Source organism: Mirounga angustirostris, unplaced genomic scaffold (genome assembly GCF_029215605.1).
Source record: "Mirounga angustirostris isolate CCGP_5_RB_7025 unplaced genomic scaffold, mMirAng1.0.hap1 SCAF_3, whole genome shotgun sequence".
Classification (NCBI taxonomy): domain Eukaryota; kingdom Metazoa; phylum Chordata; class Mammalia; order Carnivora; family Phocidae; genus Mirounga; species Mirounga angustirostris.
The window spans coordinates 165010786-165029307 of record NW_026991711.1 but is presented as its reverse complement, the minus strand read 5'-3'; the positions used below and the strand labels follow the sequence as shown (position 1 = coordinate 165029307).

General features: G+C 37.8%; 1 protein-coding gene across 3 annotated transcripts in view; it reads right to left on the bottom strand.

The window, feature by feature from the left end:
• Positions 1-18522, bottom strand: part of PARD3B (par-3 family cell polarity regulator beta) — a 1000807-nt gene that overhangs the window by 600072 nt on the left and 382213 nt on the right. The window contains exon 2 of one of the 3 annotated variants that reach the window (XM_064586959.1): positions 11516-11600. The exons of the other annotated variants lie outside the window; for them this stretch is intronic. Within the exon in view, the coding sequence (XP_064443029.1) occupies positions 11516-11557 (42 nt within the window). The 5' untranslated portion in view covers positions 11558-11600. The remainder of the gene's footprint in view (positions 1-11515; positions 11601-18522) is intronic. 3 annotated transcript variants of the gene reach the window in all.

Sequence of the window (18522 nt, the reverse complement as noted above, 5' to 3'; positions counted from 1 at the left end):
GCCCACTTTCCTCCAAGACGCCACTTGGATGTACCTGGTGTCAAGCTTCTAGATGTGTGCCCCAACGTAGCTTGAGAACAAATGTGAATAGACCTCCAGGGTAGTGGGGACCTAGCCTGAGTTGGCATATCCCAAGCTCACAGTTGAAGGGCTCAGCTTTTACAAATTCATGTCTTATATTTTGCATTCTACCAGCTTTCTGTGCTTGTTTTAATACAAAAAGATTTTCTCTTTAATTGCCAGTAAAATCAAGGCACCAGGAAGAGGTACAACGTTTATCCATGTGTTTCGTACCTCTGTTTGAAAGGTCAAGGCAGAGTGTAATTCTCAGGAACACACTTAACTTCTAAATAGAATTTAGGAAAACATGGAAAAAGAAGCAAATTAATGTAGCATGTCCAAATTATATTCAATAACTAGATCTCAGTTGTCCATGTGGATGGTGTTCCCAATTCAAAGATTAGGCACTGGTTTTGGTAACTGCAAGCATCCTCTGCCCACCCCTGAAGGCATATGGAAAGAACATCTGAAATTAGGATTCTCTTAGAAAAAATATCACCCATAAACCTCACGTTAGAGAATATTTCCATCTTTTTCTCATACTTACCTTGTAAAGGTTAAAATAATGAAAAAGTCAACAACAACAAAAAACTCAAAGATGAAAAGAAATAGAAGAACTTTGGATAATTTACAACATCCATGAAACCTGAGTAATAGACTTGATCAAAAGAGCCATGTGTTCTCTGCAATTTCACACCATCAACATCTCTTCAAGGACTCAGACCTGTTTTTATACTCAAACAGCGAGACTATATGATCAATATCACTAGTAAAGGTGTGTTTGCACGTGTGCACACGTGCGAGTGTGTGTGTGCATGCGCTGGGGGGTGAGTCAAGTGGAGGTAGAATGTTAATTTCCTTGATAATATCCCTAACATGCCTAAATGCTTAGCACAGAGCCTGGTACACAATGGAAGGTTAAATGTTAATTCCTTTTCCTACCATAGCTAACATTCTCTGGCTTCCAGACTAAATCCCACTTGACTTGTTTATCCATATTCTGCTTTTACTTTGTTGCTTCTCTTTAATCTCTTCATCACAGGATTGACAGAGGAACAGAGAAAGCACCAAGATCAAACACATCAAATAGGTAATTTTTGTTTTTCTTTTTTTTTCTTGCTCTTCATCACACAAGAACACACAACCCATTAGACGTGCAGTACTGCTCTTCCAGCTAGCAATACATGGGTTGTGCTGTCTATTTCCACCATAACTGGAAGCAATATACCAATGACTTCAGTTTCTACACTGACAAGTAAATATTTTAATAATAAATGCCACCAAGTGCATTTATTGCAGAGTCCTTCAATATTCATGATGTGGTTTGCTCTGTTATCAACCTATAGCATTCTGTCAGTTTTATAGCCTGAGTTTTTATAATCTGATGCTATTATCTTTAGCCTACATAGAGAATAGAAAAGAATGATCCCAATGCTCATAGAATACAATTTATAAAAGTGTATTTTTTTGTATTAGTAATTACAGTAAGAAATATGTGGCTCTATTTTAATTACACGTCAAGTAAACTAATGTACTACTAAGAAAAGCTTATTTTCCATATTGAGTTCTTTGGGTTAAACTGTTGAATTTAACAACATATTGCCATTTTTACTGTTTCATCCATATTCCATATTACCAACAACTATCAAATAAAATTAAAAGACACAGGAAGAAAACCAGGATCCTACAAAATAAAATTGGAATCATTTGTCTCAAATCTTAATAAACACAATTAAATCTAAGTAAGACTGTGAAATTACAACAATTTCACAAGTAGAGGAAAACACATTATCACCTTTGGGAAGAGAGTGAAACACTGCAGAATTTCATTTAAATGTATGCATCTGCTTGTAACTAAATAACAATTGGCTATGTGAGTTAATTTTATGCCACTTTAAACAAAGGTTTGAAAATAGGTGATCTTCCTTCATAGGATTTTGACAGCTAGCTAAAAGCATTTAATCCAGATTTTCAAAATTAGCATGCTCATGTTAGCATCTTCATCTGATGCAAGGATCAGATCCAGCATCCTCAGAGCAAGTATGTAACAGCTCTGATTCTCACAAAGTTCAATCGACATTCAGTAAATGAGATAAACCAATTTTCATTTCCTCTCCAAACTGAAAATCCATAATAGGGACCTTTACAAACTTTACAGATTTAAGCTTCATTCTAAAGAAAATAACATAATTTATTCAACTGTACTAAGAACCCTATTTATTCTCAGTGCTTTTTAAAGAGACAGCTGCCTACATTGCCTGTGATGACAAAAAAATATGCCCATTAAAAAACCACCAATATTTTGGCCAAAAGTACCTTTACCTCCTTTAATTATGCAGTAACTCACTAAGAAGCCAGGTATGCATTAAACACGTTTATACTGAATCATATGCTTCCTGGGACTGACTGACGTTCAAGAGAATCTTGGGTTTGTTTTTGTTGCATTCTTGACTTTCCTTCGTAGTCACAGCTCAGCATTTATGAAACAACCTTCACAACTGACACCTAATATACACAAGGAAAGCCTGAAGACACTTTCCTCTGTGCCCTTCACCATCCATAGCAGTGGTGGGGCAAAGAGCCCCAGGGAGGTCAGGTGGCAGCCGCCAAGCCCTACCCCTAAAAAGGGCCCCCAGGGGCAGCAGTGGGGAAAGCATAGAGGTAAAGAAGCTGGAAGAAGTTTCAAGCATTCTGAGGTAACATGAATGTCAGAGATTATAAAAACTCAATATATCTGGTTTGTTAGTAATACTATTTTCACTGTCTCTAAATTACACAGATTAAAAATGGCGGACACACAAGAAAGTGAAAGATCCTCAAGGTTAAACCAGCTGATAAATTCTTAGAAATGATGCCAATCTGCTGAGTGGCTTTGCTTGCCATTTACCCATTGTATCACTGGACATTCCTCAGTTTTATCCATTTGCAAGGGCTTCAAAGGTCTTGGGAGAGTGTACCTTATCGGAAATGAAGGTAATGTTTTAAAATGCATGGACACACGTACACACAAATGGCTTTTTCTTCAAATTATTCTTAACTAAATCACACACACCCAGACTGCATTTTTGGAAGAGTATTCTTTTTTAAGGGAGTATAACTGACACTACGAAACATAAAATAGCACAGGGAAAATTAGTTTGTAAATTACAAAGCATACATATGTTGACAATGTCATAAGATTCATATAAGTACTATTTCACTGGCTCAGTTTTATTCTCCTTACTTCCCTCCAGTTTCTATTCTCTATCCACAGCAAAGCTGTAATTGTCTCAGAAACATTCCTTTGGTAATTTCTTGGCCAAGGCCCAGCGCTACCACAGCCATCCATGAAGGCAGTAACTTACTGGAATCTAAGGTTGCTTTCTCTCTGCAGGGATTACTCCATTACAACAAAATGCCTCAGTGCCTCTGGCCAGAGCCTCACATCTCCACGGCAAAGGCCTCAATTTACTTCTTGCTTCCAGTCCAGCCCCCCGATGTGTACCCCCAACACCACTGCTGAAGTGGGTTTTCCATCATACAATCTGGCATGGTCTTGCTCCAACTTAAAATTCTTTATTATATATTATCATGGCTTCCAAAATGTAGTTCAAGTCCCCCATATGAGGTCTTCCACCAGGCTCTCTGGTGTTCCCACAAAACTGTCCATGTCTCCATCATTACCTGTCACATAGCCCAAAGATCTTGATTTACTTGCCTCTATAACTGTAAGCTACTTAAAACAACAACAACAAAAAAACAAAACTGGAAGCTATTTGAAACCATGAGTCACATAATTAAAAAATGCTTTTAACAAATAATTACGCAGCCCTCATTATGTACCAGGCACTGTTGTAAATGCTTACATATTCTATTTCATACTCATAAGAAACCTTATGAGAAAAGCGGTATTAGCCCCGCATTACAGAGGAGAGAATTCAAGTACAACCTGACTTTGTTATTTTTTTAAAGATTTATCTTAAATAATCTCTACACCCAATGTGGGGCTCAAACTCATGACCCTGAGATCAAGAGTTGTATGCTGTACCGACTGAGCCAGCCAGATGCCCCTTCAAGTACAACCTGACTTTATATTGCAAGCTCCTAGTGGGTACTTGGCACAGGGAAAGGGTTAAGGTAAATGAGTGATTTAAGTCCTCTGCTCTACCCCAGAGGAAAAGCAAAGCCTCTGTTATGTGGATGTCTACACTTTTAAGGTGGACACCATCTCCCCAAGTCCTGATTTTTCCATCCAATTAAGAATAAAGGTAACATCCCTTACCATGTATTCTCCTACAGAGGACAGAATAGCTCCTGCCCATCCTCGAGGCTCAATGTAAAATTACATTTTACAATTTTTCCATCGAAAATCCACTTAGTTAATTATGATCTCAACCCCGTTTGCTGGTGGACTGCAGTTAAGTACTTGGTTTTCTTCCAGAGGAAACCTTCTGAAATTATAAAACTAATTTGTGCATTAACATACTTAGTTTCTTTCTTTTTTTTTTTTTTTTTAAGATTTTATTTATTTATTTGAGAGAGAATGAGAGAGAGCACATGAGAGGGGGGAGGATCAGAGGGCAAAGCAGACTCCCTGCTGAGCAGGGAGCCCGATGCGGGACTCGATCCTGGGACTCCAGGATTACGACCTGAGCCGAAGGCAGTCGCTTAACCAACTGAGCCACCCAGGCGCCCAACATACTTAGTTTCGAAACAAACACACCCATACAATGAGTTCCACTACATTTGACGCCTAGAAGAACCCCACTTATTTGTACTAATGACTGCAATCCAGGGTGTGTTGCTTAATTTTGTGGATTAATGAGTAAGCAATCAAACGTGATTTTAAGTCATGAATATAACAAACATACTATTCATTTATTTTGACAAGTATTTGAATTTATGAGACTTGGCTACAAATAGAACAGTCTATTTGGTAAAAGAAAAAAAAAAAGAAACCTTTCTGCTTTTAAGACAACTCAACCGCTCTCAGATAAAAAGCCTCTGCAGAGAATAATGACAAAGCCACCACCTTCTAAAGACAGATAAAGAATTGATAGGTTGATAGAAAAAAACAATGAGGTCTTACGAGATCATTACGAGTTTCAAAAAGAGAATGTCTGTTGCATGCACTTGAGCAGTGCGCCCTACCTCTGGGGGTTGCAAACCACACAGAGCCCCCTAACTAAAATAGGGCAGTGCTGGCCTGAGGCAGGTGTCCCCTTGCCTGTCACCCTGCTGGCCTAAAACATAAGTTTCGACAGCTTCATGTGTCACTGAGGTTGCCTCCTGTTCCGGGCCTAAGATCCCACAAGGCCAGGTAAAGTGATGAGTGGACAACAAATACGAGGAAGTTTCAACTCCCTGAAAATTAGCTGGTGATTAATTGGTACTACATTTCATCGGACTGGTAAGGGAACGGACTCTTTAGCAAATTGGCCTGAGCACCGGCTGACTGACCTCATGACAGGTCCAATGATGTTCCACTTTCTCCAGCATTTCATGACAGTTGAGCAACTGGTGGAGACTATGCAAAGGTCAGTGTGCAGCCTGATTGAGGGCTGAGGAAGCACTTCTCTTAAATATTCCATTTAGATTCAGATCTTCCTTGTCATGGGTGACAAGGCTTTGAAGCCAATATTTTAAAAAAATTAACACTGCAATTGCAGGTGGGTTTAGCGGCTGAACTCCTTCCCTCTGTGTGGTAGAGCTAACCTTTTCCTTTAGCTTCTAATTGCTCTGTATCTCTTTAACTAGTGATAATGTGGCTAACCCTGCTGGGATGGGTGTTGACTTTGGGAGCATCTAAATGTCAAGATTTGTAATTATGATTATGGGTGTATTAAACTCACATAGAATGATGCCTCACTAATTGGGGCCTGAAGACAAGAAGCCTGGGGTCCTTGGTCCTTGCTCCCTGCTCACAGTCACAGGAGGTGTGTTACCTCTTCCGGGAGTACTTGCATTTTGGGTCTTGCCTCTAACTGCAGAAAGATGGTCTTTGAGAGTCTGCCGCAAATGTCTATTTCACACAAAAGGCCTTCTTCCTAAACCATCTAAAATATATTCTGTAGGCATAAAAACTATGATTTATTTCTAAGTCAAGAAATGAAACACACTGAGCATACTTATGGCAAAAAAAAAAAAAAAAAAAAATGGAACACAAGTTTTGAAATTAGGATTGGACCCAAAAATCCAGGTTGTTAAGACCATCAGCAATCTTGGGTTTCAAAAGTCAGTCTTCGCACTAATACTCTCAAATGCAATGGCCACTTCTGCACTTTGCTACTTTAGGCTTTTATGTTTTTCAGGTAAAAAAGTGTGGAGGCAAGAATATGTAGGGATCGCAATCTCCCCCAGTTCCCTCTGGTGTGGTGTTTGTGTGTGTGTGTGTGTGTGTGTGTGATGGGAAGAGAAAACTTCAAACTTCAAAAGGATGTCATTAGAGAGATTTCTGAAGACACGCAGGAGAAAAGAAGACATACAAGATCATCGAAAATCCCAGAAAACTCCTGTTACAGTGTTGGTGTTTTGGGTCCAATCTTCTCTTCTATGGATCTACATATATATCTCAACATTACTTGAACCATACATAACACTGGTGTTTCTGATATTTACACTTAGGATTTTCTTGTGTGCAATTTTCTCTGATTTTAATCTGCAAAAATGAAGAAAACTCATGACTGAATAATATTTCATAACATAATTAGTCATATCATAAATAATTTAGCCATTCTGCCATTTGGGACACATGAAAATGAAGGTTATCTGTGCAAAGTAGTATCATTTTTTCAATCATTGCTAATTTTGCAGACAATATTATATTCTCTTTTTTAAAGGTCAATTATTTGATTAATAGTGATATTGAAAATAATTCCATAAGCCATTTTTATTTCTTCAGTGCATGGTCTGTTCATACCCTTTACCTTTCTGTTCCATTTTGCTTTGAGTGTTTCTTACCAGCATGTATAAACTCTTTTTAAGTATATTGTTTTTCTACCTTTGCAAAATGTTTGACAGTTTACCTCTCATTTTTGTTTATGATGTAAAATTTTTCGTTGCATGGTATTCCATTCATTTAAAACCCTCTATTAAATCTTCAAAGGACCCTTATAAATAGGTACTCACCTGGAACCAGTAATATTTTATGATGGACAAGTAGTAAAACAATGTTGGTTTCATTTAATTTACTATTTTGATAGTCCCATAAGAGAGAGCAGGTGGGAAATGTTTTGATTGATAGGCATTTGGTTTTTAAATCATACATTCATATTCTAAACAAATACAGATGAACACAGTTATTACAATAAAGCAATAAAAAATAAAATTTTAATATTTCACTGATTTCATAATCCAAGTGTCTAACTCATTATTTTCTGCAAATTTTTTATGCTGAAATTCCACAGTCAATTCATTATTAAAATGAAAAAAATATGTTCCTACAATTTGTTTCAAAAACTTTCAAGTGCTTGAAGACTTTAAGATTCCCTCATTTTTTTTTTTGTCCCCCAGATAAGACCAACTTTTAGTGTTATTTTTTAATGTTTCTTCTATACCCCCTACTATCCTGTCATCAATCACGTCTGTTCTTTCCTGTAAACTCTCCTGGCTCCTCATATTGCCAAGGATTAAAAACTCTAGAAAGGGCCCGACTACTGGGAGTGATGGGTAAAAACTCTATGTGTGTCCTTAACTCTTACCTAAGTCTTTTCATTTACTTAACAGCATGGTTGTCAGCCAACCTACCGTCCCAATGACTACTGGGTTTCTAGCCACACTGCTCTATCTTACCAAAATGATTCTGCTTATATTCTATCCTCCAACCTACTATGCTAATTAATCGTACTTTCATGTAAATTTCAGAGTTATTGACATTGATTTCATACACAACATGTAAGTAACATATAGGGCACTTCTTAAAGAACTGGGAAACATGACGGCGCCTGGGTGGCTCAGTTGGTTAAGCGACTGCCTTTGGCTCAGGTCATGATCCTGGAGTCCTGGGATCGAGTCCCGCATCGGGCTCCCTGCCAGCAGGGAGTCTGCTTCTCCCTCTGACCCTCCCCACTCTCATGCTCTCTCTATCTCATTCTCTCTCTCAAATAAATAAAATCTTTAAAAAAATAAAAAAAGAAAGAAAGAAAGAACTGGGAAACATGAATTCTTTCAGAAAGCTAATCTAGTAAATAAATATGTAATGGTCTGTTTATAAATACATAAAATCAACTCAAAGAAATGCACCCAGGGCAATACTTAATTCACTATATAAGCAGGCAAAAGAAGAGGTATGTCAATAAGATAGTAACGAAAGTCAGGAAAATGGAGTCAGAGGTGATCATGCTAGCAAGCCATTTCAAGTTTTATCCAGTTGAAGAGACCTACTGCATTAAGGAAAAAACCTGAAGCCCCATTAACAGTGAAATGGGTGACCCATCGGGGATTATAGTGTAGTATCATTAAACTCATTAATCTAGGCCCAGATACACAACTTCTGAGGCGCGGTGCAAAGTGAAACTATAGAGCCCTTGTTCAAAAATTAAGAACTGCAAGATGGTGATAGCAGAATACTGAACCAAACATGGGGCGCTTAGGAACATGGGACCCTGAGCAACTGTGCAGGTCACATGCCCATGAAGCTGACCCTGCTTGAATCATGTGACTTCCTGAACTTATTCTGGTTTCATGTCCCCCAAGTAACCTGATTGTGACTTGACTTCCCACATCAATCGCTCAATAGGGAAAAGATATGTTGGCTGGCAGATGTTCAATATCTAGTCCACTTTGCAGATGTTCTGCATCTGCTTATAGTCCTTGCGAACTTTATTAGCTAGAATCAGAATCCTTGAGGCAAATCAATCCATAGCAGTGAGAAGGCATAGTTTGTAGAACTACAGAGCTTGAAACCTGTATTGTGGCTAAAAACTAGTTTCATCTACATGGTGTCTAGTGAGAGCTCTTCTGTAAATTCCCTAATCTTTGAGGACCCTCCCATTTGAACTGGTACCTCATATTTATTCACTGAAATCACAGTACTGCTTAGAAGACAGCTTAAATCAAAGGAAAATGCTGGGTTTGTTTTTTTTTTTTTCACTGAAATGCAAAAGAATACTATAATTATGTAATGCGACAAATATTACTACAACAGTAATCATATTACCACATCTAAATGTGTCAAAGTAACACACTGTGCACCTTAAATTTATACAGTGTTACACATCAAATTTATTCAATACACATAAATAATGCAAAATAATTATAGAACAGATTATTTTCCCTTGATTCCTGGTTGTCTCTGTTTCTATCCAAGGCCTCACAAGGCCTTCCGCAAGTGGCCTGAGACCAAATCCAGCCTCATGTCTCTGTATTCACTCATCTATGCTCTTCACTGCCTCCCCTCCGCCCTCCCCCCCGCCCCCGACTCCAACCAACACCACACTCAAGCTTCCTCATCTGCAGTTACTCTTTCCTTTCCTAGAAACCTTGGTAGTTGAACCTAGCTTCTGGAGCCAGAGTTCAAATCTGCCTCAAACCACTTTCTTAAACATAGGGAACTTACTTAGCTTCTCTATGACTTAATCATTTTCTTCATCTATATAATAAATAGAAGAATAACAGTTAACATTTACTGAGCATTTACCATGTTCAAGCACATAGTATCTCATTTCTTTCTCATACCACTCCTAGAGGTAGTAACCATTAATATCTCCAAAATTGGAGGCACTGAGAGGTTAGATGACTTACATGGCCTGTAACTGGAATGATTTAATGATAAAACCAGAATTAGAAGCCGAACTTCAATACCTTCTCATTATTCTGAGCCTTCCTCTTGAGTTGTATTATATTAGATATAACTTAAGAGTGCCTAACCACAAAAAAGATGCTCCTTTAATGCTAACCCATTGTTATTATTATAAATATCATCATTATTATTTTTATTATTGATTAAAAGTCCTATTTATCCTTTAAGCCCAACTCAATTTGTATCTTGAATAATATCTGGTATCAAGAGATGTAAGAATATACCCAGTATTCTTAGTTAGAAATGCACAAAGTCAATTTAAGGAGACCAAGTAACTCCTAGCCCAGAACCTTATTGGACTGCATATTTGAATAATAAGACAGACTTGATTTGCAACACTTAGACTAACATCCAAAAAAATGTAGACATTTTCAACAGTATACACACACACACACACACACACTCATTAAATAAAAAGATACATAATGTCATTAGAAGGTATTTCACCATGTCAGGTGATAAGCATGAAAAGAAAAATTAAAAGAAAAACTGGCTGATGGGGAGGGGGGAGACACTAATTAGAGCATAACATCCATCTGACATTTGTACCTAGTTTCTACTCATGAGGTATTGATATTAGGATTAGGAGAAGTACTTCCCATTTCTATAGAAATATAACATAGGCCATTAATAAAACATAACTCCAAATATAAACGTTATCAAAAATTGCATTTCATAATAGCATCTTTGGGTTAAAAGGGAGTGAAGGTGATTGCTTTTCACACAAGTTTCATGACTGTAAACACCGTGCAGCATTTTCCCAGAAACTACTCTAGAAAGCCTGTACAGTGAATCAACTTTAGCTTAGAAAGTCTCCATTCTTATAATTTATTAAAAAAAAAAAAAAGACTTGGAAAGGTTCCTGTGAGATGTGGAAAAATACCAAGATCTGTCAAGGATAAACATGTTTTCTTCTAAAAGCCCTCAAAGTCCATGAAAATGGTTTCCAATAATGAATCACCAAAAGAAAAAGCCCTGTTTTTATTGGACTAAAATTAATAATTTCTATGAAACAAAAGGACAAATGGAAAATGGATGGAGGCACCCAATGGAGAATGCCTGACATGCATTTAGAAAACCCCATCAGGTAAACACTGGAGTACTGGAGAAGGGTCTGCTGAGGCAACATGACTTTTTTTTTTAAATTTTTTTTAATGCTCATGTTCATTCTCTGTATGCTGGGGAAAAATTGTTTTAAATGTGTTCATAACTGGGAGCTTTTTGGCAAAGGTGAACCCATTTATCTAGTCAAAACTGAATGGAAGTCTAAAGTAAGCACGCACGATGTAACATGCAAATTATTCTCAACTAATGTAGCTAAACGTGACAAATGTGAGTCAAATATCACACATCTCTAACCATCTTGCTTCTAACTTAAAAGGGAAAAACATCATTTATTTGTAGCTGCCAAATACTATATTCTCACTAATTTAATAAGCAGGCACCGTTTTCTCTACATCTGAAAATTTATGTTGGTCTTTGGACAGGTTTGCCTTTTTAAATCTAGTGGTCTGTGACCATAGAGGGTTTTAGCCAAAGGGAAAATAACTCCATAAATCCAAAGAGGCTGTCTTGCTTTAAATTATAGTTTGAAGGCTTCAAGACTATATGAAAAGACTTTGGACAAGAAAAGTCAACACACACAAACACATATGTATTGAAAGTTATCCTACTTACCAATAGAAAGCAATCGCCAAGCTTTAGAAAACATGCACACATACAGCAAGATACAGATTTGGCAATACCTGTGGAGACTTGTTACCTAATTATCAAGAAATGAAAAAAAAAAAAAGAAATTTGGTCATGCTACATCATCAATCACATTACTATATGTAGTTTTTTGATCCAAAAATACGACTAGGGTATTTTTGCTCTTGATATTTGACAAAACAGCAGACATACGCATTACAATGTCTCTGGAAAGCAGGTTATATTGCATCAGAGGATGGTGTGTCACTTCTCTTTAGAATGCATGTTAGACCTCTTTTGATAGGGAAAGGTTACTTTGTAACTTCTCAAATTTAAGTGGCAGGTGAAATGCATGAAAAGAATCTTGAGATTATAAGATTAGCCATATATTCTAATAAAATAACTGAGTTGTGGAAAATTAAATGAATTTCTAAAATCCTGTAGCAAGTTAACGAGGGAAAGAATTTAGCCAAAGCCTAATTTTAACTGGCAGCATAAAAAACTGTTTGCAGACCTATAAGACAGGTACTGAGTTCCCCTATGCATCATGGTTCCCACCATTCTGGACTGGCATATGCTCAACATTTTTATTTACTAATTTGCCTAGCTCCTAAAATGATTTGAGGCCTTTACCCTATGACCAACTAGAATACATAGGGTTCTTTCCACCCTTTATTCTTCTCTGATTAAAATGCAACTAATAAATGAGACTACACTTCAGTCTTCTTGCAAAGACTATATTCATGATCATTTGCAAAATAAGTGATGCTCTTCATACACAGAATTCCTTCCTTAAGTCAACTGGTTGGCATCATTGGCAAAATACATAAGCAGAACACCTCCTCTGTGATGATTAATTTTATGGGTCAGCTTGACAGGGCCATGGAGCGCCCAGATACTTGGTTAAATATTATTTCTCTTTGTGTCTATGAGGGTGTTTCTGGATGAGATTAACATTAAAATCAATAGACTGAGTAAAGCAGATTGTCCTCCCAAATGTGGGTGAGCTTCATTCCATCTGCTGAAGTCCTGAATAGAATAAAAAGACTGAGCAAGAACGAATTCCTAATTTCCTGTCTGTTTGGGCTGGGACATTGCTCTTCCCTGACTTTCACACTCAGACCAAAACATCTGCCCTCTTCAGGTCTCAGCTTTCAGACTAGAATTTATACCATTGATTCTCCTGGTTCTCAAGCCTTCAAACATGAATTGGAATCACACATTGGCTCTTCTACATCTACATTTGCTGCTCAGCCTCCATAATCATGTAAACTATTCCTTATTAAAAATCTCACATATATGTATTTATGTATATACGCACACAAATGTACACACAGCCTATTGGCTTTCCTCTGGAAAAACCTAACACAGCCTCTTCACTCAGAGGTCAAGCAACTGGCAAAATCAATGCTTTAGAACAAAGTCTCAGACCCATAAGCAAAAATATCTTCTCAGTGTTCCTTACAATTGTGTACATCTTTTAAGATGGTCAATTACGGAATTTTCAGGCTAGAGCTGACTAATAGAAAAAAAACTGGAAGAAATGGAAGACTTCCTGGATTTGAAACAGGGAAAGCAAGGCTAAAATGAAATACAGCAACACTCAAAAGCAGAGGTAGAAGTTCCGTGTTCATGGTCGCCTTCACTGTGCCTCAGTGAGTGAGGACAGGTAAAGGTTCAGTAGCCTGGGATAGGCATCTTGGTGAAGTGCTTCAACTCCTACATCCAAGGAATGCTTTGTGAGTACTTGTAACAGGCTAGGCCCTGTGTTAAGAACTCAGGATATAGCCCCCCATCTCAAGAACCTATCAATTCAGCAGTAGGAAGGGTAGATGAACATGAAAATCAGTACGAACACGGTGGCATGTGATGAAATGGCCGGATGAGCAGAATGCTATGTCAGGAAGAGAGGTGAAGATTCATCCTGGGCATGTTTGCAGGGAAGCTGTTCAAGAAGCTATGGAGGGGAGATGACATTTAAGCTGGGCCTTAATCAGCATGATTTCATAGGACTGTAGGATTGGGAAGCCCTTCAAAGCACAAGTAACAATACACACAGTGGGGCAGGATAGGAAATCACAAAATTCACTGTTTGCAAAATGTCAACTGACTAGTTTGAGGTGTTTGGAGTGCAGGCTAGACTGAACAGCTAGAGACAGAAAATGAAGGACCCTGAATGTTGTATCCACAGGTAAGTTTCCTAAAATCTGTAACTAGGTTTTATGGCTTATAATGTGTGCTTATGCTTCTTAGACCTCCAGTCCTAACAATATTATGAAGAAGGCCACCTTAAATCATTTTCAGACTAAGATTAGATGTAAACAGATAAACTCTGCAGAAGGGGCACATTGCGTGCACACCTCCTTCACTGCCCCTAGCCTAGCACACTCCCACTGAAAGATTAAAATACACAGTCTGGATACTCGGAATTTGAGTTGCCTGACATGCAACTGAAGACTTCCTCCACACGGACTGTGGGCATGAGTTAGAGGAGGTCTGTGTGTGGGTGGGTGTGGAAGAAGAAGGAGTGAAGACAGGTAGGCAGTCTTAATTAATGATGGCAGCTACAATTACAACATCATTCCATCAGCAACTGAAAAAGGAGACCTTTTCAAAACAGGGCTTTTCTAACGTTTAGAAAGCTTACTATTGTTTTTAATTGAAAAATACCTGACCATGAAACATCAACATTAAACAGTTGGATTATAAAAATATAAAATAATAAAATCACTGATTACATAATGGCATGATTGCCAGGCACTCTGCCTTGCCCACCTGCCTGAAGAACAGCGGGCTAAATAGAAAAGTCCTCCCCCAAAGAGTGGGTTTCACAAAGGGATGGAGAAGGCGGTGGCAGCTTTCATGCCTGTAAGAAGCCAGCAAGGGGAAGCTGGCAGTTTGATGGATTGCTATTTACTGAAGGGCACATCTCCTCGCCCTCTCAGGTAGCCTGAAGAGAGCCAGGGGACAGGAGCCATTGACAGGAGGCCCCCGAGAGGCACGTCTTACCCTCCACAGTGTAGCTCTCTCTGTACCTCTGAGGTCTCCCCAGAGCTCCCAGCCACAGGAGCTGCCTCATTCCAGGGGACACTTTAAAAAGGCAACCTGCTTTCTCCTTTTCTCCCATCTACAAGGCTACCTTTTTAAAAAGATGGAGGGCTTCACTTTGTTGCCTGTTTTAGTGTATTTCGTTCTGAATTCATGTCAACTGTTTCTTGTATTCTTTCTGTTGTGTTCAGATCATCTTCTATTTTTTTTAATCTCGGCTTATACAGCATTTGCCTTGTTCCTAGCTTAGGTCCTTTAGGTGATAAAATGTTGAACATCTAACCTTTTCTAGTTTTGCTAGGTTTTTTTGCTAGCATTCTTTTTAAAGTTCTCTTGACTATTTTACTTTTCAGCTTTATTTTCTGTTTTCCCTCTGAAATCTTAATTTCTGGCATCATACTTAATTTTGTCACTTCAGCAATCACGATTTACCAACGGCAGATAGGAAGGACAGTGCGGTGATAGCAGGGGAGAGCACAGTGTTCTCTCAGACAAGATGGATTTTCTCCCTGTTTGCCAAAAAACAGTCTCTTGCTTTCCTTATTTGGTACCTCCAATGCTTCTATTCATGCGGAGTCTAGTAAAATAAATTCCAGGCTGGGTTACTTAGGGAACCTTACTGCTTGCCTTCTCATGCCACAGACCACTTTCCTCCATTAGGAGCAGTCTGCAGAATCCATAATGCTGGTACATAAAAATCACTGGGTAAGGGGTAATACTAGAGCAGAGGGTCTCCCCAAGGAAAGGACACTAAATCAGCTCCCTGGGTTTACTTTAGTACCACCAAGAGTTCCATAGGAAGAAGGTGCAATAAAGGGCTTATGGTGGGATCTTAGACTCTCTTGTGTAGCAGTAGCCTGCTTCTAACCTATAAGTTTAGGTCACCTATAAGTTATAGGTCACAGGAAGATCCACTTGGCCTATGGGGTCTTTCAAGTCATCTTCCCTTTACAAGAGAAAATGTCTGGGTTTGAGAAAAGTGGAGAGAAGTTGTTGGGAACCATGATCATCTACAAAGAAAAGTGTTTATTTAAAAAAAAAGAGAGAGAAGTCAAGGATAATTTCAAAGAGGTGTATTTACACAATTTTTTTTAAAGATATAAACTTAGATTGCAAAGAAGTCAAAATCACTATATAAAAAGAAGTCTGTATATTTTCAGTGTATTTCCAAATATTTGTGCCGTAGAAAATTGATGACACAGAAGATCACTCCCATTAGCACTCACTGGTGACTGGCACAGTGTTCATTTTACTGCTTGTCCCAGTTTTGTTTTTTTAATATTACCCCTTGGAAAAAAAAAATTAAAGCTTTGTTAAAATGTCCGAATCTGTAAAAAGAAAAGAGGATTTTTCTCCCAATCTGCTCCTCTCTTGGGAACAATTTCAATAAAATTCAAAATTCAGAAATGTTTCAAATGTTCTCAAAAAGGCTTGTGATCCCTCAGAGTCCCATCAATAAATCAGTTCACAGAATCTGGCAAGGTTTATTTATCTGACTGGAACTAAGGAATTTGTACTAAATCACTACATTTTTTGAAATATTGGTTCTCAAATGAAGTATCAAAACAGAGAGAGAAAGAAAAAAATATTTTGACCTGACATCTTAATGCAGCATTACTATAAAAACAGGGAAAGTAAAAGTTACATTTCCAGAGACAGTCAATTTTAACTGCAACCAACAACAAAAAAATCCTTTAGTCCTAGTTATTCATCCTAGCCATTGGTTTGTAACACACATCCTGCCTTGTTTATTAAATCCTACAAAAGACTGATTTACATATTGAAAAATCCAACTTAGTTCAGTTATATAAAGTAATAATTACTGAATAACTACAACTCTGATTTTTTCACATATTTGAATATTACCTGAAATTAAAATTTAAAAACCTTGACAGCAAAACATTCCCTGAATCAAAATTATATAAAACTTAAAGATACACACTAGAGAATGGCTAAATTCAAGGTATGTACTCCCGTGTAGACCAAATATTCCAGTGGTTACATCTGACATTTAGAACATGCACAAGGATACAATTTTTAAAGAATATATATATTTTTAAAATATATATAACTCAGAATGTTACAATGAGAGCTCTAAAAAAAACCAATGAAATTCAGTTTATAAAGAAACACAAATTATTTCTTCAACACTTTGCACTCTCTGCTCATCATGTACACCATCTAAAAATGTCATTGAAGGGAGAATAAATCTTTCAGGAAAATTTCCTTTAAATGGAACCAAAGGTTAAAAGACCCACATTGGAAACCCTGCAGCACAAAGGACTCCAATATTACCTTGAGCAATTTACAATAAGCTTTAATTTACCCATTTAGAAAACCTGATTTCCACAGGAAAGGTACAGCAGTAATAAATCTTATCCTGCTAGTAAGTCTAAGAGGGAAAAACAAAACAAAATTTCACCAGCTCTTTGTGCATTAACTCTTTCGTGTCACTAATAATCATGCTGTTCGATATGTTTTCAGGGCATTAATTATCATCCTAACAGATTAGTGTTACAACTCACCAAGAGTGGTTTGATCTATGGCTAGCAATGGAACAAAGCTTAAGAAATATTTTGTGTTCTTTGAAATGTAGGATATTGAAGTACTTTTTCATTCATAAATCTTGATGAATTTTACTATTAATTCCTATTAAATAGAACACTGTCTACAGCTTTCAAGATTATTATCTAAAACAAAATGTCATGGCTAAATTCAGCATATGGAAATAAATACAAAGCAAACCCCAAGGTTTATTAGTGACTGCGACATTAGTTTCTAACTCTTCCACGTTAATTGAGTGCAGCATATGACATGGAACATCTGCTACTCAATCAACTAACTTTGCAATGATTAATTCATTTGTAGCACATCTTTTATAGCTCTTCCACTCTTCCTGGCACTACAGCTATTTTGCCTCTTCACTCCTAATAAATTATAAGCAACTTGAGGCCAAGGTCACTCTCTTATCAATACTAGTGACCCTGCAAAAGTGCACCCCACGCCTTGAATGTAGCAAGTACTCCCAGCCCGTATGCGCTGTTGTTACTGGAACATCAACTGGCCATTCTCAGCTACTCAGATCTAATGTCCCATTTCCCAGCTGTGCTCAAAACCACTGTGATCACACACACAGGCTTGGACCTGTCCCACCCATTTATGTCCATCACCAATGAACTGTTCCCAAGGCTCCCAAGTAGTACCTTCTAGCAGCAGGACTCCTAGTAGCAGGAGTACCTTCTAATAGTAGTACCTTTCCTTAGATATCTTAGAATTGTCTCAACATAATTTTATTGTAAAGATGTTCATGCATATGAATGATGAAATCAATTCTAGATACAAAACTCATAGATACAACAACTGAGTATGTGTGTGGGGGGGTGGGGACCTCTTAAGTTACCCTAACTGTACTCTGCATTCACTTTACTGTCACTCTGCAAGCTGGAGACCCCAGTAGGTCCCAGAGAACTGTCATCATTTTTTGATGTTGCTCATTTAATTCCTGGACCGCCATCATGCCACTAGAATATTGTCGTATGTGCTAAGGAGGAAATAAGGGACTGCATTTTAGATGAACACAAAACACGTCTGACAGAGGAGAGAAGCTAGAGGTTTCTGTTCTACAACTGGGCTTGGTGATTAACCTGGACAAGTCACTGAAAACTTCTGAACTCTCCCCCCAAAGCATAAATCTTGCTACATTATTTTTGAGGATATTATGATATGAATTTAAAACACCCAGAATGCCTAGTCAGCTCTCCACAGAGCCTGGAAAGCTCTCCTATGAATATTCTTCCAAAAGGGTCCATGTAAACTTCTTTCCTATTTCAGAAAAAAAAAAAAAAAGGATAATACTTCAACTTGCAAATTTGTTTCTTAAGTAAAATAGCAGGTATGCTATTATCAGGAGATATCAGAAAACCACATGGATGATGGTGACCTGTGTA